The 26,602-nt window shown below is 60.5% G+C and overlaps 2 protein-coding genes across 2 annotated transcripts in view; one reads left to right on the top strand and one right to left on the bottom strand.

The window, feature by feature from the left end:
- Positions 1-122: 122 nt before the first annotated feature.
- RUSF1 (RUS family member 1) lies at positions 123-20,307 on the top strand (the record flags this gene model as incomplete). The annotated part of the gene is made up of 16 exons (XM_082781650.1): positions 123-294; positions 1,387-1,496; positions 4,642-4,809; positions 4,931-5,008; positions 8,351-8,465; positions 10,081-10,126; positions 11,230-11,262; positions 11,403-11,508; positions 12,909-13,010; positions 13,906-13,976; positions 14,869-15,104; positions 16,157-16,214; positions 16,342-16,412; positions 17,774-17,935; positions 19,885-19,965; positions 20,055-20,307. The coding sequence occupies 16 exons, from the start codon at positions 123-125 to the stop codon at positions 20,168-20,170; spliced, it is 1,725 nt and encodes a 574-aa protein (XP_082637776.1). The 3' UTR covers positions 20,171-20,307.
- Positions 20,308-20,808: 501 nt separating this feature from the next.
- The window catches only part of LOC309888989 (sodium/glucose cotransporter 2-like), a gene marked incomplete at its 5' end in the record, with an annotated part of 28,749 nt that continues 22,955 nt past the window's right edge, over positions 20,809-26,602 (bottom strand). The window contains 4 exons of the mRNA XM_082781649.1: positions 20,809-21,174; positions 22,437-22,530; positions 23,528-23,743; positions 25,288-25,456. Of these exons, the coding sequence (XP_082637775.1) occupies positions 20,945-21,174; positions 22,437-22,530; positions 23,528-23,743; positions 25,288-25,456 (709 nt within the window). The 3' untranslated portion in view covers positions 20,809-20,944. The remainder of the gene's footprint in view (positions 21,175-22,436; positions 22,531-23,527; positions 23,744-25,287; positions 25,457-26,602) is intronic.

The raw sequence follows: 26,602 nt of genomic DNA, 5'->3' as shown, positions 1-26,602 counted from the left end.
GCCTCTCCCAGCACCCATGGGTGCTCCCCGACCAACCCCGGGTGCTCTATGGTCAACGTTGGGTCTTGGGGGTTGGCCAACGCCACCTTGGAGGACCATGGAGCCCTTTCTACGTGAGTTAGATGAAGCCCATGGTGGTCCTTGAGCACCCATGGGTGCCCATTGACATCGTGGAGTGCCCCAAAGCCACCCCCGGCACCCATGGGTGCTCCCCGACCGACCCCGGGTGCTCTACGGCCAACGGTGGGTCTTGGGGGTTGGCCAATGTCAACGTGGAGGACCGTGGGACCCTTTGTGGGTGTGTTAGGTGAAGACCGTGGGCACCCATGGGTGCTTGTTGGCATCGTGGGGTGCCCCAAAGCCACCCCCGGCACCCATGGGTGCTCCCCGACCGACCCCGGGTGCCCTACGGCCAATGTTGGGTCTTGGGGGTTGGCCAACGTCAACTTGAAGGACCATGGAACCCTTTCTACATGAGTTAGATGAAGCCCATGGTGGTCGTTGAGCACCCATGGGTGCTTGTTGACATCGTGGGGTGTCCCAAAGCCACCCCCGGCACCCATGGGTGCTCCCCGACCGACCCCGGGTGCTCTACGGTCAACGGTGGGTCTTGGGGGTTGGCCAACGTCAACTTGGAGGACCGTGGGACCCTCTGTGGGTGTGTTAGGTGAAGACCGTGGGCACCCATGGGTGCTTCTTGATGTCCTGGGGTGCTCCAAAGCCACTCTCAGCACCCATGGGTGCTCCCAGACCGACCCCGGGTGCTCTACGGCCAACGGTGGGTCTTGGGGGTTGGCCAACGTCAACTTGGAGGACCGTGGGACCCTTTGTGGGTGTGTTAGGTGAAGACCATGGGCACCCATGGGTGCTTGTTAACGTCCTGGGGTGCTCCAAAGCCACCCCCGGCACCCATGGGTGCTCCCTGTCCAACCCTGGGTGCTCTACGGTCAACGTTGGGTCTTGGGGGTTGGCCAACGTCAACTTGGAGGACCATGGGACCCTTTGTGTGTGTGTTAGGTGAAGCCCATGGTGGTCCTTGAGCACCCATGGGTGCCCATTGCAATCGTGGGGTGCCTCAGTCCACCCCCACCACCCATGGGTGCTCCCAGACCGACCCCGGGTGCTCTATGGCCAACGTTGGGTCTTGGGGGTTGGCCAACGCCACCTTGGAGGACCATGGAGCCCTTTCTACATGAGTTAGATGAAGCCCATGGTGGTCCTTGAGCACCCATGGGTGCTTGTTAACATCGTGGAGTGCCCCAAAGCCACCCCCAGCACCCATGGGTGCTTCCTGACCAACCCCGGGTGCTCTACGGCCAACGGTGGGTCTTGGGGGTTGGCCAACGTCAACTTGGAGGACCGTGGGACCCTTTGTGTGTGTGTTAGGTGAAGACCATGGGCACCCATGGGTGCTTGTTGACATCATGGAGTGCCTCAATCCACCCCCAGCACCCATGGGTGCTCCCCGACCAACCCCGGGTGCTCTACGGCCAACGGTGAGTCTTGGGGGTTGGCCAACGCCACCTTGGAGGACCATGGAGCCCTTTCTACATGAGTTAGATGAAGCCCATGGTGGTCGTTGAGCACCCATGGGTGCTTGTTAACATCGTGGAGTGTCCCAAAGCCACCCCCAGCACCCATGGGTGCTCTCCGACCAACCCCGGGTGCCCTACGGTCAACAGTGGGTCTTGGGGGTTGGCCAACATCACCTTGGAGGACCATGGGACCCTCTGTGGGTGTGTTAGGTGAAGACCGTGGGCACCCATGGGTGCTTCTTGATGTCCTGGGGTGCTCCAAAGCCACTCCCAGCACCCATGGGTGCTCCCTGTCCAACCCTGGGTGCTCTACGGCCAACGGTGGGTCTTGGGGGTTGGCCAACGGCACCTTGGAGGACCGTGGGACCCTTTGTGGGTGTGTTAGGTGAAGACCGTGGGCACCCATGGGTGGTTGTTGACACCATGGAGTGCCCCAAGGCCACCCACGGCACCCATGGGTGCTCCCCGACCAACCCCGGGTGCTCTACGGTCAACGTTGGGTCTTGGGGGTTGGCCAACGCCACCTTGAAGGACCATGGAGCCCTTTCTACATGAGTTAGATGAAGCCCATGGTGGTCCTTGAGCACCCATGGGTGCCTGTTGGCATCGTGGGGTGCCCCAAAGCCACCCCCGGCACCCATGGGTGCTCCCCGACCGACCCCGGGTGCTCTACGGTCAACGGTGGGTCTTGGGGGTTGGCCAACGTCAACTTGGAGGACCGTGGGACCCTTTGTGGGTGCGTTAGGTGAAGACCGTGGGCACCCATGGGTGCTTGTTGAAATCATGGGGTGCCTCAGTCCACTCCCAGCACCCATGGGTGCTCCCTGACCATCCATTGGTGCTCTATGGTCAACGTTGGGTCTTGGTGGTTGGCCAACGCCACCTTGGAGGACTGTGGGACCCTTTGTGTGTGTGTTAGGTGAAGACCGTGGGCACCCATGGGTGCTTGTTAACATCGTGGGGTGTCCCAAAGCCACCCCCAGCACCCATGGGTGCTCCCCGACCAACCCCGGGTGCTCTACGGTCAACGTTGGGTCTTGGGGGTTGGCCAACGTCAACTTGGAGGACCATGGGACCCTTTGTGTGTGTGTTAGGTGAAGCCCATGGTGGTCCTTGAGCACCCATGGGTGCCCATTGCAATCGTGGGGTGCCTCAGTCCACCCCCACCACCCATGGGTGCTCCCCGACCAACCCCTGGTGCTCTATGGCCAACGTTGGGTCTTGGGGGTTGGCCAACGCCACCTTGGAGGACCATGGAGCCCTTTCTACATGAGTTAGATGAAGCCCATGGTGGTCCTTGAGCACCCATGGGTGCCCATTGACATCGTGGAGTGCCCCAAAGCCACCCCCGGCACCCATGGGTGCTCCCAGACCGACCCCGGGTGCTCTACGGCCAACGGTGGGTCTTGGGGGTTGGCCAACGTCAACTTGGAGGACCGTGGGCCCCTTTGTGGGTGTGTTAGGTGAAGACCGTGGGCACCCATGGGTGCTTCTTGATGTCCTGGGGTGCTCCAAAGCCTCTCCCAGCACCCATGGGTGCTCCCTGACCACCCATGGGTGCTCTATGGCCAACGTTGGGTCTTGGTGGTTGGCCAACGCCCCCCTGGAGGACCACCGTTGGCTTTGCGTCGGCGTCGGTTGAAGCCCAGGGTGCCCCGTGCCACCCATGGGTGCCCCCCGGTGATTGCTGGGTGCTCTGGCCCCGCCCCCTGCCCCTCCCCCCCCCAATAAAGCGCTTGGAGCTGTGGGCGTGGCTGCGCGTGGCCTCCTTGGGGGGGAGGGACCATAGAGAGTGGGGGGGGGGGGGGCTAGAGTGTCCCCTGGACACGTGGTGCCCTGCTGGCAACCATAGAGACGTGGAGGACTTCGGTAAACCATAGAGTGCTGGAGGACCTCTCGATGCAACCCAAGGAGTGGCCATAGAGTCCTGGAGGACTTTCCTCCTAGACAGTCCATGCAGAGACCATAGAGATGTGGAGGACCTTCCCCCTAGAAAGTCCACCCCATGGTCATAGAGTCCTAGAGGCCTTTCTTCCTAGGGATGAAAGCAATGATCATAGAGTCCTGGAGGACCTCCCTTCCAGAGAGCCCACGGAGTCACCATAAAGTGCTGGAGGACCTCCTTTCTAGAAAGTCCATCCCATGACCATAGAGTCCTGGAGGACCTTTGTCTTAGAATGTCCACGCAGTAACCATAGAGACCTGGAGGACCTCCTAGTGTAACCTGAGGAGCGACCATAGAGTCCTGGAGGACTTACCCAGAGCGCCCTCCCCCTGACCATAGAGTCCCGGAGGACCTCCCTCCTAGAGAGTCCAAACGATGACCATAGAGTCCCGGCAGACCTCCCTCACGGATCGCCCAAGTAGTGACCATAGAGACGTGGAGGACCACCTAGTGTAACCTGAGGAGCGACCATAGAGTCTGGGAGGACTCCTCCTGCAGTGACCATCGAGTCCTGGAGGACTTCTCTCCCGGATCGCCCACGCAGTGACCATAGAGACGTGGAGGACCTCCGTGCTAGAAAATCCAAACCGTGACCATAGAGTCCCGGAGGACCTCCCTCCCAGAGCGCCCACGTAGTGACCATGGAGTCCTGGAGGATTTCTCTTCTAGGGCGCCCACGCGGTGACCATAGAGTCTTGGAAGACCTCCCTCCCAGAGCGCCCTCCCCGTGACCATAGAGTCTCGGAAGACCTCCCTCCTAGAGAGTCCAAACGGTGACCATAGAGACCTGGAGGACTCCTCATGCAATGACCATAGAGTCCCGGAGGACCTCTCTCCCAGAGCGCCCACGTGGCGACCATAGAGTCCTGGAGGACTCCTCCTGCAGTGACCACAGAGTCCTGGAGGACCTTTGTCTTAGAGTCCTGGAGGACTTACCCAGCGCTCCCTCCCCATGACCATAGAGTCCCGGAGCCCCTCCCTCCTAGCGCGCCCTCCCCGTGACCATAGAGTCCCAACACCCCCCCGATGGCGGCGTCTCCTCCTGGCGTCTCCCCCCTCCCCCCTCCCCCTCCCCCCTCCCCCCCCTCCCCCCCCGGGGATGCGCCGCAGCCCCTCCCCCACCCCCCCTCCCCCTCCCCCTCCCCCCCCCTGGTCCGGGAGCTTTGGGGGCGCCGCGAGGCCGCCCGGTACCGGGGGGGGGGGGTGGGGGAGGGGGTGGGGGAGGGGCGGGGGGGGGTGGGGGAGGGGCTGCGGCGGCTCCCCGGGGGGGGAGGGGCGAGGGAGGGGGAGGGGGGAGGGGTGGGGGAGGGGCTGCGGCGGGCGGCGGAGGTGGGGGAAGGGCACAAGGGGGGGGTGGGGGAGGGGCACAAAGAGGGGGGGGTGGGGGTGGGGGAGGGGCGGGGGTCGTGACCCCGCCCCTCCCCCCCCCCCCCCCCCTCCCCCCCCCCAGCGGCTGCTGCTGCCCCAGGGGTACCCCGAGAGCGTCAGCGGGGACTACGGGAGGTACCAGGGCTGGGACAGCCTGCAGGTACTGGGAGCACTGGGAGGCACTGGGAGGGACTGGGGGGGCACTGGGAGGGGGTTGGGAGGGACTGGGGGGGGATTGGGGGGGATTGGGAGGGACTGCGAGGGAGTGGTTTATACTGGGAGGGGACTGGGGGGGAATTGGGAGGGACTGGGAGGCACTGGTTTATACTGGGAGGGGATTGGGAGGGGCTGGGGGGGGTTGGGGGGCACTGGGAGGGAGTGGGAGAAGTATAGGAGGGGACTGGGAGCACTGGGAGGGGACTGGGAGGGATTGGGAGGGGATTGGGGGGGACTGGGAGGGACTGGTTTATACTGGGAGGGCACTGGGAGGGGCTTGGGGGGGGGTTGGGGGGCACTGGGAGGGAGTGGGAGAAGTATAGGAGGGGACTGGGAGCACTGGGAGGGGACTGGGAGGGATTGGGAGGGGATTGGGGGGGACTGGGAGGGACTGGTTTATACTGGGGGGGCACTGGGAGGCACTGGGAGCAATATAGGAGGGGACTGGGAGCACTGGGAGGGGACTGGGAGGGGATTGGGGGGGATTGGGAGGGATTGGTTTATTGTGGGAGGGCACTGGGAGCAGTTTAGGAGGGGACTGGGAGCACTGGGAGGGGACTGGGAGGGACTGGGAGGGGATTGAGGGGCACTGGGGGGGGACTGGGAGGGACTGGGGGGGACTGGGGGGGAATTGGGAGGGAGTGGGAGGGCCTGGTTTATACTGGGAGGGCACTGGGGGGGACTGGTGTATACTGGGAGGGACTGGGAGAGGGTTGGGGGGGACTGGGAGGGACTGGGAGGGGACTGGGAGGGACTGGGAGGGGACTGGGTGGGATTGGGAGAAGTATAGGAGGGGACTGGGAGCACTGGGAGGGGACTGGGAGGGATTGGGAGGGGATTGGGGGGGACTGGGAGGGACTGGTTTATACTGGGGGGGCACTGGGAGGCACTGGGAGCAGTATAGGAGGGGACTGGGAGCACTGGGAGGGGATTGGGGGGGACTGGGAGGGACTGGTTTATACTGGGGGGGCACTGGGAGGCACTGGGAGCAGTATAGGAGGGGACTGGGGGCACTGGGAGGGACCGGGGGGCAGTGGGGAGGGGATTGGGAGGGAATTGGGGGGGACTGGGAGGGACTGGTTTATACTGGGAGGGCACTGGGAGCAGTATAGGAGGGGACTGGGAGCACTGGGAGGGGACTGGGAGGGGATTGAGGGGGGACTGGGGGGGACTGGTTTATACTGGGAGGGGACTGGGAGGGACTGGGGAGGATTGGGGGGGACTGGGAGGGGACTGGGAGGGGGATTGGGGGGGACTGGTATATACTAGGAGGTACTGGGAGGTGGTTGGGGGGGTCTGGGAGGGACTGGTTTATACTGGGAGGGTACTGGGAGGGACTGGGGAGGATTGGGGGGGGGGTTGGGGGGGATTGGGGGAGACTGGGAGGGGATTGGGGGGGACTGGGAGGGGGTGGGGGGGGACTGGTTTATACTGGGAGGGCACTGGGAGCAGTATAGGAGGGGACTGGGAGCACTGGGAGGGGGTTGGGAAGGACTGGGAAGGGGTTGGGGGGCACTCGGAGGGGACTGGGAGGGACTGGGGGGGACTGGGAGGGGACTGGGAGGGACTGGGGGGGACTGGGGGGGATTGGGAGGGAATTGGGGGGGACTGGATTATACTGGGAGGGCACTGGGGGGGACTGGTGTATACTGGGAGGGACTGGGAGGGGGTTGGGGGGGACTGGGAGGGACTGGGAGGGATTGGGAGAAGTATAGGAGGGGACTGGGAGCACTGGGAGGGGACTGGGGGGGGATTGGGAGGGGATTGGGGGGGACTGGTTTATACTGGGAGGGCACTGGGAGGGCACTGGGAGCAGTATAGGAGGGGACTGGGAGCACTGGGAGGGGATTGGGAGGGGATTGGGAGGGGACTGGGGGCACTGGGAGGGACCGGGGGGCAGTGGGGAGGGGATTGGGAGGGAACTGGGGGGGACTGGGAGGGACTGGTTTATACTGGGAGGGCACTGGGAGCAGTATAGGAGGGGACTGGGAGCGCTGGGAGGGGGTTGGGAGGGACTGGGGGAGACTGGGAGGGACTGGGAAGGCCCTGAGATAGACTGGGAAGGGACTGGGAGGTGACAGGAGAAAGTTAGTTTTTACTGGTTCTTACTGGTTTGTACTGGTGCTTACTGGGAGGCGCTGTGCAGCACCCCGAGGGGCATTTCAGCAGCCTAGAGCCTTACTGGGAGCACTGGGAGTTACTGGGAGGGAGCAGAGCCCTACTGGTTATGGCTAGTAGGATTATTGATGCTTACTGGTTTATAGTGGTCCTTACTGGTTTATACTGGCCCATACTGGCAGGCACTGTGCAGCACCCTGAGGGGTCTTGAGGGCTTACTGGGAGCACTGGGTGATACTGGGAAGGATCTGGGCCTTAGCATTTATCAATACTGGTTCCTAGCAGTTTATACTGGCCTATACTGGTCCTTACTGGTTTATACTGGTCCCTAGTGGCAGGCACTCTGCAGCACCCTGAGGGGTGTTCTGGGGTCTGGAGGGCTTACTGGGAGCACTGGGAGCTACTGGGAGGGAGCAGAGCCTTATTGGTTATTGCTACTGGCCCATACTGGTTTATACTGGTTTATACTGGTCCTTACTGGTTTGTACTGGTCCGTACTGGCAGGCGCTGTGCAGCACCCTGAGGGGTGTCCTGGGGTCTGGAGGGCTTACTGGGAGCACTGGGAGCTACTGGGAGGGAGCAGAGCCTTATTGGTTATTGCTACTGGCCCATACTGGTTTATACTGGTTTATACTGGTCCTTACTGGTTTATACTGGTCCCTAGTGGCAGGCACTCTGCAGCACCCTGAGGGGTGTCCTGGGGTCTGGAGGGCTTACTGGGAGCACTGGGAGTTACTGGGCGGGATCTGGGCCTTTGTAGCTATCAATACTGGACAATACGGGTCCATACTGGTTTATACTGGTCCTTACTGGTTTGTACTGGTCCGTACTGGCAGGCGCTGTGCAGCACCCTGAGGGGTGTCCTGGGGTCTTGAGGGCTTACTGGGAGCACTGGGAGCTACTGGGCGGGATCTGAGCCTTAGTGGCTATTGCTACTGGTCCATCCTGGTTTATACTGGTTTATACTGGTCCTTACTGGTTTGTACTGGTCCGTACTGGCAGGCGCTGTGCAGCACCCTGAGGGGTGTCCTGGGGTCTGGAGGGCTTACTGGGAGCACTGGGAGCTACTGGGAGGGAGCAGAGCCTTATTGGTTATTGCTACTGGCCCATACTGGTTTATACCGGTTTATACTGGTCCTTACTGGTTTGTACTGGTCCGTACTGGCAGGCGCTGTGCAGCACGGTGACCGGGACGCTCTCCACCCGCGCCGTGCTGCAGACCGTGGGGGTCGGGGACAGCGCGGCCACCGCCACCGGGGCCACCCTCACCTGGGTGCTGCGCGGTGAGTCCACCCAAAATCCCCCTTTTTCGCCCCAAAATCGGCTCCGGCACCCCCAAAAACCCCCAGTTTCACCCCAAACATCCCCTCGTCCCCCCTCTGTTTTTCATTCTGGCCCCAAAATCTCCGGTAGTGGCCCCAAAACCCCTCAAAATGTGGCGACCCTGAATCCTTCATTTTCACCCCCAAAATCCTCCTTTTTCACCCCAAAATCAGCTCCGGCACCCCCAAAAACCCCCGATTTCACCCCAAATGTCCCCTCATTCCCCCTCAGTTTTTCATTCTGGCCCCAAAATCTCCGGTAGTGGCCCCAAAACCCCTCAAAATGTGGCGACCCCAAATCCTTCATTTTCACCCCAAAATCTCTCTTTTTCACCCCAAAATCAGGTCTAGGGCTCCTAAAATCCCCTGGTTTCACCCCAAATCTCCCCTCGTCCCCCTCCAGTTTTTTATTTTGGCCCCAAAACGCTCAGGTTTCCCCTCAATTTGGTGACCCCAAAACCTTTCTTTTCTGCCCCAAAATCACCCTTTCTCACCCCAAAATCTCCTGATTTACCTCCCCGAATTCTTTTATACCCCAAAATTCCGTGATTTCACCCCAAAATCTCATGATTTCACTCCCCAAATCCCATTTCTATCCCAAATCTCTTTGATTTCACCCGAAAATCTCCTGATTTCATTTCCAAATTCTGTATTTTTCCCAAATCTCCCTGCTTTCACCCCAAAATCCCCAGATTTCATTCCCAAATTCTCTTTTTTCCCCAAATCTCTCTGATTTCACCCCAGAATCTCCAGATTTCATTGCCAAATCCTATATTTTTCCCAAATCTCCCCAAAATCTTCAGATTTCATTTCCAAAGTCTCCTTTTTCCCAAATCTCCCCGATTTCACCCCAAAATCTCCTGATTTTATTCCCAATTTTTCCCAAATTTCCATGATTTCTCCCCAAAATTCCCTAATTTCACTCCCCAAATCCCATTTCTATCCCAAATTTCTCTGATTTCACCCCAAAATCTCTAGATTTCATTCCCAAATTCTACATTTTTTACCAAATCTCACCAATTTCACCCCAGAATCCCCAGATTTCATTCCCAATTTTTGAATTTTCCCAAATCTCCCTGATTTTACCCCAAAATTCCCTGATTTCATTCCCAAATCCTAGATTTTCCCCAAGTCTCCCTGATTTCACCCCAAAATCTCCAGATTTAATTCCCAAATTCTACATTTTTTACCAAATCTCAGCAATTTCACCCCAAAATTTCCAGGTTTCATTCTGAAATTCTGTATTTTCCCCAAATCTCTCTGATTTCACCCCAAAATCCCCAGATTTCATTCCCAAATCTCCCTGATTTCACCCCAAAATTCCCTAATTTCATTCACAAATTCTCTTTTTTTCCCAAATCTCTCTGATTTCACCCCAAACCGCTCTCATTATCCCCAAAATTTTCCCATATCCTTTTTCCCTCCCGGCTTAATTCCCAAAATCTCCGGATTTCACCCCAAAGTTTCCTCGCCCCCAAATTTCCCTGATTTCACCCCAAAATTTCATGATTTTGATTTAAATCTTTTGGGGTGCCCCAAAATTGGCGGATTTCACCCCAAAATTGTGTCCCCGCAGATGGGGTGGGGATGGTGACGCGCATCATCTTCGCCTGGCTCCAGGGGTGAGCACTGGGGGCACTGGGAGGGACTGGGAGCACTGGGAGGGACTGGGAGGGGTCATTGGGGTTACTGGGAGGGACTGGGAGGGGTCACTGGGGGGACTGGGAGGGACTGGGAGGGGTCACTGGGGGGACTGGGAGGGACTGGGAGCACTGGGAGGGACTGGGAGGGGTCATTGGGCTTACTGGGAGGGACTGGGAGGGGTCATTGGGGTTACTGGAAGTTACTGGGAGCACTGGGAGGGATTATTGGGATTACTGGGAGTTACTGGGAGGGTTCACTTGGGTTACTGGGATGTACTGGGAAGTGTTACTGGGAGCACTGGGAGGGGCTACTGGTTGTTACTGGTTATCACTGGGGCCCTTCTTGGTCCATACCAGTCCCTACTGGTCCGTACTGGTTTATCCTGACCCATACTGGTTTATACTGGTCTATATTTGTTATAGGGGGTCTGTGCTAGTCTATACTGGTTTATACTGGTCCATACTGGTTTATACTGGTGTGTATTGGTTATATGGGTTTGTGCTGGTCTATATTGGTTCATATTGGTTTATACTGGTATGTACTGGTCTATACTGGCCTAGATAAGCATGTACTGGTCCATACTGATTCATACCAGTCTATACTGGCATATACTGGTATGTACTGCTTTGTACTGGGCCATACTGGTCTATACTGGCCCATACTGGTTTATACTGGTCTGTACTGGTTGGTACTGGTCTGTACAGGTCCATACTGGTCTATACTGGTCTATACTGGTTTGGTTTGTGCTGGTCTATATTGGTCCATACTGGTTGGTACCAGTCTTTATACTGGTTGGTACTGGTCCATACTGGTTGGTACTGGTCTGTATGGGTCCATACTGGTCCATACTGGCTTGGTTTGTACTGTACTATGCTGGTCCATATTGGTCCATACTGGTCCATACTGGTTTATACTGGTCTGTACTGGTCCATACTGGTTTATATTGGGCCATACTGGTTTATGTTGGGCCATACTGGTTTATACTGATCTGTACTGATCCGTACTGGTTTATACTGGTCTATACTGGTTGGTACCAGTCCATACTGGTCCATACTGGTTTATACTGGTCCCTCCCCCACAGACCCTCCCTGGACTGCGAGGCCAAGCAGTGGCGGTGAGTCACGTGACCTCCCGTGAACCCCGCCCCTCGGCGCTAAACCCCGCCCCTTGGCGCTAAACCCCGCCCCTCGGCGCTAACCCCGCCCCCTTTGCGCTAACCCCGCCCCCTTTCTCGGTGGCCCCGCCCCCTTGCAGGCTGGCTGCTGACGTCATCAACGACGCGGGGCTGCTGCTGGAGCTGCTGGCGCCCGGCTGCGGGGGGGCGGGGCCTCTGCTGCTGGGCGTGGCCGCCGTCGCCAAGGTGTGACGTCATAGGGGGCGTGGCCTCGAGGGGTTGGGGGCGGGGTTTGGGGGATTGGGGGCGGGGTTTGGGGTGGTTGGGGGCGGGGTTTGGGGGTTCGGGGTGGGGTTTTGGTGGGTTGGGGGCGGGGTTTGGGGGCGTAGGGGCGTGGCCTGTGGGTTGGGGGCGGGGTCTGTGGGTTTTGGGGGTTGGGGGCGGGGCTTGGGGTGGTTGGGGGCGGGGTTTGGGGGTTGGGGGTGGGGTTTGGGGTGGGAGGGGGCAGGGTTGGGGGGCCTGGGGGTGGGGGTGATGTCATAGGGGGCGTGGCTTCGTGGAGGCGGGGCTTGTGGGGTTGGGGGCGGGGCTTGGGGGCTTGGGGGCGTGGCCTGGGGGCTTGGGGGCGGGGTTTGGGGGCTGGGGGAGGTGTTAGAGGGGTACTGGGAGGCACTGGGGGGGTACTGGGGGGTACTGGGAGATACTGGGGTGTGACTGGGGAATACTGGGGGATACTGGGAGATACTGGGGGGTACTGGGAGATACTGGGGGGCACTGGGGGTGTACTGGGGGGTACTGGGAGGTACTGGGGGGGTACTGGGGAACACTGGGAGTATACTGGGAGATACTGGGGAGTACTGGAATGGTCCTGGGGGATACTGGGGAGTACTGGGAGATACTGGGGGGTACTGGGGTGATGGCAAAGGGATACTGGGGGATGCTGGGAGATACTGGGGGATACTGGGAAGCACTGGGTGTTACTGGGAGGCACTGGGGAGCCACTGGGTGCCATTAGGGTCCCATTGGGTGCCCCTGGGCGATACTGGGGGATACTGGGAGCTACTGGGCTGCCGTTCTGGTGGCGCTGGGAGGCACTGGGGTGGTACTGGTTGTTACTGGGAGCTACTGGGGTGTTACTGGGAGCTACTGGGTGTTACTGGGAGGCACTGGGGAGCCACTGGGTGCCATTAGGGTCCCATTGGGTGCCCCTGGGCGATACTGGGTGATACTGGGAACTACTGGGGTGGTGTTATGGTGGCACTGGGAGGCACTGGGTTGTTACTGGGAGCTACTGGGATGTTTCTGGGAGGCACTGGGGTGTTACTGGGAGGCACTGGGTGCCATTAAGGTCCCATTGGGTGCCCCTGGGCGATACTGGGTGATACTGGGAGCTACTGGGGTGGCGTTCTGGTGGCACTGGGAGCTACTGGGGTGTTACTGGGAGCTACTGGTGTGTTACTGAGAGGCACTGGGTGTTACTGGGAGGCACTGGGTGCCACTGGGTGCCATTAAGGTCCCATTGGGTGCCCCTGGGCGGTACTGGGTGATACTGGGAGCTACTGGGCTGCCGTTCTGGTGGCGCTGGGAGGCACTGGGGTGGTACTGGTCGTTACTGGTTCATACTGGGAGCCAACTGGTGTCCCCAGAGCGCGGTGGCGGTGGCGGGCGGGGCCACGCGGGCGGCCGTGGCCGTGCACCAGGCCCGCAGGGAGAACGCGGCCGAGGTGAGCGCCAAGGACGGCAGCCAGGTGAGACTGGTTTGGACTGGGACAAACTGGGAGCACTGGGAGGGGCTGGGGAGGGCGCTGGGAAGGGATTGGGGGGGGTTGGGGGGCACTGGCAGGGACTGGGAGGGACTGGGAGGGGACTGGGAAGGAGCGGGGTGGTGGGTGGGGTCACTGGGAGGGACTGGGAGGGGTCACTGGGGTTACTGGGAGGGACTGGGAGCGCTGGGGGTGGGAGTGGGATGAGGGGAGGGCAACTGGTTTGTAATGGGAGCTCTGGGAGGGGAACTGGGAGCACTGGGAGGAACTGGGAGGGCAACTGGTTGGTACCGGGAGCACCGGGAGTGGAACTGGTTCATACTGGGAGCACTGGGAAGGGAACTGGTTCGTACTGGGAGGGGAATAGGTTCGTACTGGGAGCGCTGGGAGGGGAACTGGGAGCACTGGGAGGTACTGGGAGGGCAATGGGCTCATACTGGGCTTACTGGGAGGGGAACTGGGAGGTATTGGGAGGGGAGCTTGTCCATACTGGGCTTACTGGGAGGAGAACTGGTTCATACTGGGGAGCACTGGGGGGGGAACCAGTTCATACTGGGAGCACTGGGAGGGGAACTGGGAACACTGGGAGGACCTGGGAGGGCAACTGGTTGATACTGGGCTTACTGGAAGTGGAACCAGTTCATACTGGGTAGAAAGGGAGGAACTGGGAGGGGAACTGGTTCATACTGGGAGCACTGGGGGGCAAACCAGTTCATACTGGGAGCACTGGGAAGGGAACTGGCTGGGAGCTGGGAGCTGTAACTGGTCCGTACTGGCCCATACTGGCCGGTACTGGTCCATACTGGTCCGTACTGGTCCATACTGGTTTGTACTGGTCCATACTGGTTTGTACTGGTTCTTACTGGTTTATACTGGGCAGGAGACGCTGGTGAACGCCGTGGGGCTGCTGCTGGCGCTGCTGCTGCTGCCCCTGCTGGAGGGGCGGCCCTGGTGAGAGGGGCGGGGCTTAGGGGGGCGTGGCCACACAAAGGGGCGGGACTTAACGGAGGGGGCGTGGCCTGGGAAAGGGGGCGGGGCTTGGCGGGTCCATGGGGTCAATGGGGGGGAATGGAGGGGGTGGGGCTTAGCGAAGGGGGCGGGGCTTATCGGAGTTGGTGTGGTCGGACGAAGGGGGCGTGGCCTAAAGGGTGGGCGTGGTCTATGGGGCGGGGCTTATAAAGGGGGCGGGGCCTGGTGGGACCCCAAGGTCAATGGGGGGGCCTAATAAAGGGGGGCAGTGCCTAATAAAGGGGGTGGGGCTTAATAAAGGGGGCGGGGCCTACCAGGTGGGCGTGGCCACATCAAAGGGAAGGGGCGGGGAGCCCCAGGGGCTGATGGGAAGGTCCCGAGCCCCAGGGGCTGATGGGATACGGGAGGACTTTCACTTTCACTTTCGTTTTTGACCATGGGGTGGGGAACCCCGGGGGCTGATGGGATGGGGGCACCGCAGGGGCTGATGGGAAGGAGCAGGGAGCCCCAGGGGCTGATGGGATGGCTCTGAGCCCCAGGGGCTGATGGGATACAGGAGGACTTTTACTTTCACTTTGTACTTTCACTTTCGTTTTTGACCATGGGGTGGGGAACCCCAGGGGCTGATGGGATGGGGGCACTGCAAGGGCTCATGGGAACGCATGGGGAGCCCCAGGGGATGATGGGAAGGCTCCGAGCCCCAGGGGCTGATGGGATAGGGGAGTACTTTCACTTTCACTTTCGTTTTTGCCCATGGGGAGCAGAAGCTCAGCGATTGGCTGGGGAACCGCGGGGGCTGATGGGATGGGGGCGCCGCAGGGGCTGATGGGAAGGGTCGGGGAGCCCCGGGGGCTGATGGGAAACGTCCCCGCAGGCTGAGCTGGGTGCTGGTGGCCCTGCTGGTGGCCGCCCACCTGGGCTGCAACGTGAGGGCGGTGGGGGCCCTCTGCCTGCCCACCCTCAACAGGCCCCGCCTCCGCCTCGCCCTGGGCGGGGCCTTGCGGGGAAGCCCCGCCCCCAAGCCCCAGGCCACGCCCCCCGGCGGTGATGTCATCGGCCTGCCCGTGCCCGGCCCCGAGGAGGTCAACCCCCGCGAGCCGCTGCTGCCCGGTGAGGCTGGGGGCACCCCGGGGTGTCACCTGGGGTCACCCGGGGTCACCCAGGGGTCACCTGGGGTCACCCGGTGTCACGTGACGTCACCCCTTTGTCACCCAGTGTCGTTGTGTCACCCCCGGGTCACCCGATGTCACCCTTTTGTCACCTGGGGTCACCCAACGCCACCCGGTGTCACCCTTTTGTCACCCAGTGTCACCCGGTGTCACCCAATGCCACCCATTGTCACCCAGTGTCACCCAACGTCACCCCCCTTGTCACCCAATGTCACCCTTTTGTCACCCATCGCCACCCTTGTGTAACCCAGCGTCACCCGGTGTCACCCTTTTGTCACCTGGGGTCACCCAACACCACCCCTGTGTCACCCAGTGTCACCCAACGTCACCCAACGTCACCCAATGCCACCCAACATCACCCCTGTGTCACCCATTGTCACCCAACATCGCCCTTTTGTCACCTCGGGTCACCCAACGTCACCCAGTGCCACCCAGTGTCACCCAACGTCACCCAATGTCACCCAATGCCACCCTTGTGTCACCCCTTGTCACCCAACGTCACCCAACCTCACCCTTGTGTCACCCAACGCCACCCCCGTGTCACCCAGCATCACCCTTGTGTCACCCAGTGTCACCCAATGTCACCCAACCTCATCCTTGTGTCACCTGGGGCCACCCAGTGCCACCCAGTGCCACCCATTGTCACCCAACGTCACCCTTTTGTCACCTGGGGTCACCCAATGTCACCCAGTGTCACCCAGTGCCACCCAACACCACCCCAGTGTCACCCAATGTCACCCTTTTGTCACCTGGGGTCACCCAGTGCCACCCAGTGCCACCCAACGCCCCCTAACGTCACCCAGTGTCACCCAGTGCCACCCAGTGTCACCCAATGCCACCCAGTGCCACCCAACGTCACCCAACGCCACCCAATGCCCCCCAACGCCCCCCCACGCCACCCAGTGTCACCCCTCACCCCCGCGTCACCCAATGTCACCCCCGTGTCACCCAATGTCACCCAACGTCCCCCCCCAATGTCCCCCCCCCCCCCAGGCTCCAGCACCCGCCTGCGCCTCCACCTGGGCGCCCCCCTCCACCGCCTGGTCAAGAGGTGAGGAAAGGGGGGGGGAGGGGGCTGGAAATTGGGGGCCGGGGGGGGGTCCCCAAATTGGGGGGGGGTCCCCAAGTTGGGGGGGGGTCCCCAAATTGGGGGGGGGTCCCCAAATTTGTCCCCGCAGCGTGGCCGAGCTGAGGAAGGCGGCGGAGTGCGGCACCCGCGACTACCTCATCGTGCTGCGGCCCAGCCAAGGTGGGGGGGGTCCCCAAAATTTTGGGGGGGGGGTCCCCAAATTGGGGAGGGGTCCTCAACCCAACGGGGGGGTCGCCAAGTCAACGGGGGGGTCCCGAACCCAATGGGGGGGTCCCCAAGTCAATGGGGGGGTCCCGAACCCAATGGGGGGGTCGCCAAGTCAATGGGGGGGTCCCCAACCCAATGGGGGGGTCCCCAACCCAATGGGGGGGTCGCCAACTCAATGGGGGGGTCCCCAAACCAATGGGGGGGTCTCCAAGTCAATGGGGTGGTCGCCAACTCAACGGGGGGGTCGCCAACTCAATGGGGGGGTCCCAAACCCAACTGGGGGGGTCGCCAACTCAATGGGGGGGTCCTCAACCCAATGGGGGAGTCCCCAACTCAATGGGGGGGTCGCCAACTCAATGGGGGGGTCCCCAAGTTAATGGGGGGGTCCTCAACTCAACGGGGGGGTCCCCAACTCAATGGGGGGGTCCCAAACCCAATGGGGGGGTCGCCAACTCAATGGGGGGGTCCCCAAACCAATGGGGGGGTCCCAAACCCAATGGGGGGGTCCCCAAACCAATGGGGGGGTCGCCAACCCAATGGGGGGGTCGCCAACCCAATGGGGGGGTCCCCAAGTCAATGGGGGGGTCGCCAAGTCAATGGGGGGGTCGCCAACCCAACGGGGGGGTCGCCAAGTCAATGGGGGGATCCTCAACCCAATGGGGGGGTCCCCAACCCAATGGGGGGGTCGCCAACCCAATGGGGGGGTCCCCAACTCAATGGTGGGGTCGCCAACTCAACGGGGGGGTCGCCAACCCAATGGGGGGGTCGCCAACTCAACGGGGGGGTCCCCAACTCAATGGGGGGGTCCCAAACCCAATGGGGGGGTCGCCAACTCAATGGGGGGGTCCCCAACACAATGGGGGGGTCGCCAAGTCAATGGGGGGGTCCCCAACTCAATGGGGGGGTCCCCAACACAATGGGGGGGTCGCCAAGTCAATGGGGGGGTCCCCAACTCAATGGGGGGGTCCCAAACCCAATGGGGGGGTCGCCAACTCAATGGGGGGGTCTCCAAGTAAATGGGGGGGTCCCCAACCCAACGGGGGGGTCCCCAACTCAATGGGGGGGTCCCCAACACAATGGGGGGGTCGCCAAGTCAGTGGGGGGGTCCCCAACTCAATGGGGGGGTCGCCAACCCAATGGAGGGGTCGTCAAGTCAATGGGGGGGTCCCCAACCCAATGGGGGGGTCGCCAACCCAATGGGGGGGTCCCCAAGTCAATGGGGGGGTCCCCAACCCAACGGGGGGATCCCAAACCCAACGGGGGGGTCCCCACCCTAACGAGGGGTCCCCCCCCGCCCCCCCCCCCCCGAATAGGCTGGGTGGGGGTGGGGCTGCGCCACGGGGCCCCCCCCGACACCCCCCTGCGGGCCTGCGCCCACGCCCTGCTGCTGGAGGAGCTGCTGGGCCCCGACCTGCCCCCGGGGGCACCCATGGGTGCTGCCCTGCGCCGCCTGCAGCACCGCCTGCGCCGCTGCCGTGAGTGCCGGGCGGGGGGTCTCGGGGGGGGTTTTGGGGTCCCCATGGGGGGTTGGGGGGGTTTTGGGGGTCTCTGGGGTGGTTTTGGGGTCTTTGGGGTGGTTTTGGGGGGTCCTGGGGGGTTTGGGGGTCTTTGGGGTTGTTTGGGGGGGTCCTGGGGGGGTTGGAGGGGACCCTAGGGTGGTTTTGGGGGGGCCTGGGGGGTTTTGGGGTCTTTGGGGTGGTTTTGGGGGGTCCTGGGGGGTTTGGGGGTCTTTGGGGTGGTTTTTGGGGGTGTTCTGGGGTGGTTTTGGGGGGTCCTGGGGGGGTTGGAGTGGTCCCTAGGGTGGTTTTGGGGGGTCTTTGGGTGGTTTTTGGGGTCTTTGGGGTGGTTTTGGGGGTCCTGGGGGGGGTGGAGGGGACCCTAGGGTGGTTTTGGGGGGTCTTTGGGTGGTTTTTGGGGTCTTTGGGGTGGTTTTGGGGTCTTTGGGGTGGTTTTGGGGTCCCCGAGGTGGTTTTTGGGGTCTTTGGGGTGGTTTTGGGGTCTTTGGGGTGGTTTTGGGGGGTCCTGGGGGGTTTGGGGGTCTTTGGGGTTGTTTGGGGGGGTCCTGGGGGGGTTGGAGGGGACCCTAGGGTGGTTTTGGGGGGGCCTGGGGGGTTTTGGGGGGTCTTTGGGGTGGTTTTGGGGTCCCCGAGGTGGTTTTGGGGTCTTTGGGGTGGTTTCGGGGGGTCCTGGGGGGGTTGGAGGGGACCCTAGGGTGGTTTTGGGGGGTCTTTGGGTGGTTTTTGGGGTCTTTGGGGTGGTTTTGGGGGTCTTTGGGGTGGTTTTGGGGTCCCCGAGGTGGTTTTGGGGGTCTTTCGGGTGGTTTTGGGGGTCCCTAGGGTGGTTTTGGGGTCTTTGGGGTGGTTTTGGGGTCCCCAAGGTGGTTTTTGGGGTCTTTGGGGTGGTTTTGGGGGTCTTTGGGGTGGTTTTGGGGGGTCCCCGAGGTGGTTTTGGGGGTCCCTAGGGTGGTTTTGGGGGGGCTCCAAGGTGGTTTTGGGGGTCCCTAGGGTGGTTTTGGGGGGGCTCCAAGGTGGTTTCTGGGGGGTCTTTGGATTGGTTTTGGGGTCCCCGAGGTGGTTTTGGGGTCCCTAGGGTGGTTTTGGGGTCTTTGGGGTGGTTTTGGGGGCTCCTGGGGGGTTTGGGGGTCTTTGGGGTGGTTTTGGGGGTTCATGGGGGATTGGAGGGGTCCCTAGGGTGGTTTTGGGGTCTTTGGGGTGGTTTTGGGGTCTTTGGGGTGGTTTTGGGGGGTTCTGGGGGGGTTGGAGGGGTCCCTAGGGTGGTTTTGGGGTCATTAGGGTGGTTTTGGGGGGGCTCCGAGGTGGTTTTGGGGTATTTGGGGTGATTTTGGGTCCCCAAGGTGTTTTTTTGTGTTTTTTTTTGAGATGGTTTTGGGGTTCCCTAGGGTGGTTTGGGGGGTCTTTGGGGTGGTTTTTGGGGGTCCCTGAGGTGGTTTTGGGGTCTTTGGGGTGGTTTTGGGGTCTCCAGGGTGGTTTTGGGGTCCTTGAGATGATTTTGGGGTTCCCAGTGGTGTTTTGGAGTTCTTGGTTGGGTTTGGGGGCTGGTTTTGGGGTGGTTTTCCTGATTCCTGGGCTTCATTTTGGGGCTCCCTGGGGCCATTTTGGGGCTGAGAGTTGGGTTTTTGGGGGTCTTGGGGATGGTTTTTGGGGTCCTGGGGTGGAATTTTGGGGGGATTTTGGGGTTTTCAGATGGTTTTGGGGGCTGGTTTTGGGGTGGTTTTCCTGGTTCCTGGGCTTGGTTTTGGGGCTCCCTGGGGCCATTTTGGGGCTGAAAGTTGGGTTTTTGGGGTCCCGGGGATGTTTTTTGAGGTCCCGATGACATTTTTTGGTCTCCGGGGATGGGATTTTGGGGTCAGAGGATGGGATTTTGGGGTCCCCACCGATGTCCCCGTTGTCCCCCCCCCCTCCAGCTCCGGGCTCGGTGCCGTGGGCCGCATTGGCCGAGAGCTCGCGGCTCTGGGATGACGTCATCGGCCCCGCCTTCTTACGCGGTAGGTGACGTCATCGTGACGTCATCACGACGTCATCACTTCGGCGTGACGTCATCGCCTCGGCGTGACGTCATCCCGTACCCTCGTAGGCTTGGCCAACGCCGGTTGGCTGACGCACCGGCACCAGCTGGCCCCCGACGAATGGCGGCTCGACTGGGCGGGGCTGGAGGGCGGGGCTTCGGAGGATAAGCCCCGCCCACCTTGACCACACCCCGCCCCCACCCGTACCCTCCTCCGCGCCTTATTTCCCCTGAAACGGCCCCAAAACGGCGCGAGGAGCGAAAATACCTTTTTTTGGACAACGGGATCAAATTTCCCCGGTTTTGGGGGGGTGATTTACGAAAATGCGCAGTTTTTTTTATCCCTTCCGGATGTTTTCCCACCCAAAAAGCAAAGTCTGAGGATGGTTTTGGGGTCATTTGGGATGATTTTGGGGTATTTGGGGGCAACCTGGATGTTTTGGGACATTTTGGATGAAATTCTTCGGATTTGGGACATGCATTTGAATTTTGGGGCGAATCGGGTGTTTCAAGACGTTTTGATGATTCATAAATGCTTTGAGAAGATTTCAGCAACGTTTTGGGGTTAGTTTGAGATGTTTTGGTGTCCCTGAGCGTGTTTTGGCGGCGTTTCTGGGTGGTTTTCACCTTATTTGAAGGATTTGAGGGCATTTTGGGGGACAAACGACGTTTTTGAGGATTTTGGGGGTAATAACAGCATTTTGGGGGCGTTTTTTCACATTTCCGAGGTAGCTTTGGGGGAACTTCGGGGGAAAATCCCGACACTTTGGGGCCAATTATGGGATTTTTGGGGGTCATTTTTTGGACATTCCTCGCGGCAGCATTTTTGGGGCCTTTTGGGGCCATTTTGGGGCCGTTTTTGCTGCGTTTTGGACATTTGGGGAGCGGATTTTTGGGGAGCGGATTTTTGGGGTATTTCCGGGCGTTTTTGGGCTCAATCCGGGCGGTTTTGGGGCATCTCAAGCGAAGTAGCCCCAGAGGAAGACGGCGACGGCCGTCATGATGACGGCGTTGATGTTGACCACCCGGCTCCACACCGGGTCCTCGGGGGGCGGGGCCACGTACTTGGCCCCGCCCCCATCCCCTCCAGGCTCCGCCCCTTGTCCCTTTGGCTCCGCCCCTTGTCCCGTTGGCTCCGCCCCCTGGCCCGTTGGCTCCGCCCCTTGGCCGCTTGGCGCCACCTCCACGTCTGGAAGAGGAACGGGAGCCACGTGGCCACGGGGTCCCACCTGGGCCCGCGGTGTCCCCAAGGCCACCAAGGCCACCGCTGATGTCCCCAAGGCCACCCAAGGTGTCCCCAAGTCAACGTTGATGTCCCCAAGGCCACCCAAGGTGTCCCCAAGTCAACATTGTTGTCCCCAAGTCATCGTTGATGTCCCCAAGACCATTGTTGATGTCACCAAGGCCACCGTTGATGTCCCCAAGCCACCATTGATGTCCCCAAGTCATCGCTGATGTCCCCAAGTCATTGTTGATGTCCCCAAGTCATTGTTGATGACCCCAAGGCCACCCAAGGTGTCCCCAAGTCAACGTTGATGTCCCCAAGGCCATTGTTACTGTCCCCAAGGCCACCCAAGGTGTCCCCAAGTCAACGTTGATGTCCCCAAGTCAACGTTGATGTCCCCAAGTCAACGTTGACGTCCCCAAGGCCATTGTTAATGACCCCAAGGCCACCCATGGTGTCCCCAAGTCAACGTTGACGTCCCCAAGGCCACCCAAGGTGTCCCCAAGTCAAGATTGATGTCCCCAAGTCATTGTTGATGTCCCCAAGGCCACCACTGATACCCTCAAGGCCACCATTGATGTCCCCAAGGCCATTGTTGATGCCCCCAAGGCCACCCATGATGTCCCCAAGCCACCATTGATGTCCCCAAGTCAACGTTGACATCCCGAAGGCCACCCAAAGTGTCCCCAAGTCAACGCTGATGTCCCCAAGGCCACCCAAGGTGTCCCCAAGTCAATGTTGATGTCCCCATGGCCACCCATGATGTCCCCAAGGCCACCGTTGATGTCCCCAAGGCCACCGTTGATGTCCCCAAGTCAACGTTGACATCCTGAAGGCCACCCAAGGTGTCCCCAAGTCAACACTGATGTCCCCAAGTCAACGTTGATGTCCCCAAGGCCATTGTTAATGACCCCAAGGCCACCATTGATGTCCCCAAGGCCATCGTTGATGTCCCCAAGCCATTGTTGATGTCCCCAGGCCCACCGTTGGTGTCCCCAAGGCCATTGTTGATGTCCCCAAAGCTACCCATGATGTCCCCAAGCCACCACTGATGTCCCCAAGTCAACGTTGACATCCCGAAGGCCACCCAAAGTGTCCCCAAGTCAACGTTGATGTCCCCAAGACCATTGTTAATGTCCCCAAGACCACCGTTGATGCCCCCAAGGCCACCGTTGGTGTCCCCAAGGCCACCCATGATGTCCCCAAGCCCCCCCCATGTCCCTTACTCTGCAGCTGGACGTCCCCCCCCAGGGCCGGCTCCTTGTCCAGGTCGTCCCGCGGCTCCTGGCTGTTGCGGAGGCTGAAGACCAAGCGGTGGAGCTGGGGACAAGAGGACACGGGGGGGGGGTGTCACCACGGTCACCCGGGTCCCTCGTCTTCATCCCACACCCTCCTCTTCCTCCCGTGGTCACCCGGGTCCCTCCTCTTCCTCCCGGGGTGGCCTGTGTCCATCGTGGACACTTGGGTGCCTCATCTTCATCATCTAGGGACACTTGGGTCCCTCATCTTCCTCCATAGACGTTGAGGTCCCTCATCTTCATCATCTAAGGACACTTGGATCCCTCATCTTCCTCCATGGCCACTTGAGGCCCTCATCTTCATCATCTACCCACACTTGGGACCCTCATCATCATCATCTATGGACACTTGGGTCCCTCATCTTCCTCCATAGACCCTTGGGTCCCTCATCTTCCTCCATGGCCACTTGAGACCCTCACCTTCATCATCTACCCACACTCAGCCCCATCCTCTTCCTCAATGGACATTGGGGTCCCTCATCTTCATCTACAACACTTGGGTCCCTCATCTTCCTCCATGGACTCTTGGGTCCCTCATCTTCATCATCTACCAACACTTGGGTCCCTCATCTTCCTCCATAGACACTGAGGTCCCTCATCTTCATCATCTAAGGACACTTGGGTCCCTCATCTTCCTCCATAGGTCCTTGGGTCCCTCATCATCATCATCATCATGGCCACTTGGGTCCCTCATCTTCCTCCATAGACCCTTGGCTCCCTCATCTTCCTCCATGGCCACTTGGGTCCCTCATCTTCATCATCTACCAACACTTGGGTCCCTCATCTTCCTCCATAGACCCTTAGGTCCCTCATCTTCCTCCATAGACACTGAGGTCCCTCATCTTCATCATCTACCAACACTTGGCTCCCTCATCTTCCTCCATGGCCACTCGGGTCCCTCATCTTCATCATCATCTACCAACCTCCCCCCCCATCATCATCATCCTCTCCCCCCCCCCCAAATGTCACTCGCGTCCCCCCCCAAATGTCACTCACGTCCCCCCCCAAATGTCACTCACGTGCCGCCGGGGGATGGGCGGGTAGCAGAGCGAGACGGCGATGATGATGGCGCAGGTGGCGAGGAAGAGGACGATGGCGAAGTGCAGGTAGTGGAGGCCGCAGATGAAGGCCGGGCAGCGCCCGGGGGCCTCGCACGTCCCCGTCCCCAACACGAACTCCGGCACCATCCGGCCCAGGCCCAGCACCAGGCCCAGCACCAGGCCCCAGAAGGCGCCCTGGGGGGGGGAGATGGGGCACAGGGGGTCCCAAGGGGGCCACTTGGGTCTCCTGGTGGCCACTTGGGTCCCATGGAGGCCACTTGGGTCTCCTGGGGGCCATTTGGGCCTCCTGGAGGCCACTTGGGTCTCCTGGAGGCCAGTTGGGTCTCCTGGGGGTCACTTGGGCCTCCTGGTGGCCACTTGGGTCCCCTGGTAGCCACCTGGATTTCCCAGAGGCTACTTGGGCCTCCTGGAGGCCACTTTGGTCTCCTGGAGGCCACTTGGGCCTTCTGGAGGCTACTGGGATCTCCTGGAGGCCATTTGGGTCTCCTGGTGGCCACTTGGGTCTCCTGGAGGCCATTTGGGTCCCATGGAGGCCACTTGGGCCTCCTGGAGGTCACTTGGGACCTCTGGTGGCCATTTGGATCCCCTGGTGGCCATCTTGATCACCCAGCGGCCACTTGGGCCTCCTGGTGGCCACTTGGGTCCCCTGGTGGCCACTGGGATCTCCTGGAGGCCACCCGGACACTTGGGTCCCTTCGGTGCCACCCGGGTCCCCGTCAAGATCTCAGGGTCCCCACGAGGCCAGCTTGAAGCCACGGACACTTGGGGCCTTCATCTTCATCATCTACAGACCCTTGGGGCCTTCATCATCATCTACAACCCTTGAGTCCCTCATCTTCCTCTTCCTCCATATATTTGGGGCCTTCATCATCATCTTCATCATCTATGGACACTTGGGTCCTTCATCATCATCTACCAACACTTGGGGCCTTCATCTTCATCAAGGACACTTGGCTCCCTCATCTTCATCATCTAAGGACACTTGGGTCCTTCATCATCCTCATCATCATCTATGGACATTTGAGTCCTTCATCATCATCTACAGAGACTTGGGTCCCTCATCTTCCTCCATAGACCCTTGGGTCCTTCATCATCATCATCATCTATGGACACTTGGGTCCTTCATCATCATCATCATCATCATCATCATCATCATCATCTTCATCATCTATGGACACTTGGGCCCTTCATCATCATCTACAACTCTTTAGTCCCTCATCTTCCTCCGTATACCCTTGGGTCCTTCATCATCATCATCATCATCTAAGGACACTTGGGTCCTTCATCATCATCTACACAGACTTGGGTCCCTCATCTTCATCATCTATGGACACTCAAGTCCTTCATCATCATCATCATCATCATCATCATCATCATCTGTGGACACTTGGGTCCTTCATCATCATCTACAACCCTTGAGTCCCTCATCTTCCTCCATAAACCCTTGGGTCCTTCATCATCATCATCATCTATGGACACTTGGGTCCTTCATCATCATCATCACCATCATCATCATCATCATCATCTACGGACACTTGGGTCCTTCATCATCATCTACAACCCTTGAGTCCCTCATCTTCCTCCACAGACCCTTGGGTCCTTCATCATCATCCTCCATAGACCCTTATGCCCCTCACCTTCATCACCCACCACCCCTCCTCATCCTCCTCACCCCCCCTCCCCCCCAAAAAACCCCCAAACCCCCCTCCCCAGCTCACGGGCTCGTTGACGCGGGGCACGAAGATGGCGAGGAAGAAGACGGCGGCGATGGGGGGCGTGAGGAAGCTGCCCACGGCCTGGATGTAGTCGAAGAGGCGCCCGCCCTGCGCCGCCTGCACCACCGGCAGCCAGGCCAGGCTCAGGCCCACCAGGGCCACCATCCACAGCCTGCGGGGACACCGGTGACACCCCCCCGGTCACCCCCTCCCGGTGGCACCTCGTTGGGCGCGGTCAACGGTTGGCCAACGTTGGCCAACGTTGGTTGCGGTCCCTGTGGTGGTCCTGTGGTCCTGTGGTGGCCCCGTGGCTCTATGGTGGCCCCGTGGACCTATGGTGACCCTGCGGTGGCCCCGTGGTGGCCCTATGGTCCTATGGTGGCCCCATGGTTGCCCCGTGGTCCTGTGGTGGCCCCGTGGCTCTATGGTGGCCCCGTGGCCCTGTGGTGGCCCTATGGACCTATGGTGTCCCCATGGTGTCCCCAGGGACCTATGGTGGCCCTATGGTGTCCTTGTGGCCCTATGGTGGCCCCATGGATTTATGGTGGTCCTATGGACCTATGGTGACCCTATGGTGGCCCCGTGGTCCTATGGTGGCCTCATGGCTCTATGGTGGCCCCATGGACCTGTGGTGGCCCTATGGTGGCCCTGTGGTGTCCCCATGGACCTATGGTGTCCCCATGGACCTATGGTGTCCCCGTGGTGGCCCTATGGACCTGTGGTGGCCCTGTGGTGTCCCCAAGGACCTATGGACCTATGGTGGCCCCGTGGTTGCCTCGTGGCCCTATGGTGGCCCCATGGACCTGTGGTGGTCCTATGGTGGCCCCGTGGCTCTATGGTGGCCCTGTGGACCTATAGTGTCCCCTTGGTGGCCCCATGGACCTATGGTGGCCCAATAGCCCTATGGTGGCCCCGTGGTTGCCCCGTGGTACTATGGTGGTCTCCGTAGTGTCCTTGTGGCCCTATAGTGTCCCCATGGCCCTATGGTGGCCCTATGGCCCTGTGGTGGCCCCATGGACCTGTGGTGGCCCTATGGTGGCCCCGAGGTCCTATGGTGGCCCTATGGCCCTGTGGTGTCCCCATGGACCTATGGTGGCCCCCGTGGCCCTGTGGTGGCCCCATGGCTCTATGGTGTCCCCATGAACCTATGGCGGCCCAATGGCCGTATGGTGGTCCCATGGCCCTATGGTGGCCCCGTGGTGTCCCCGTGGTGTCCCCATGGCCCTATGGTGTCCCCGTGGCTCTATGGTGTCCCCATGGCCCTATGGTGGCCCTGCGGTGGCCCTGTGGCCCTATGGTGTCCCCATGGACTTGTAGT

This window comes from Aythya marila (assembly GCF_965140915.1).
Source record: "Aythya marila genome assembly, chromosome: 31".
Lineage (NCBI taxonomy): Eukaryota > Metazoa > Chordata > Aves > Anseriformes > Anatidae > Aythya > Aythya marila.
Note: the sequence above shows the minus strand (reverse complement) of the source record. Positions and strands in the feature narration are given on the sequence as shown.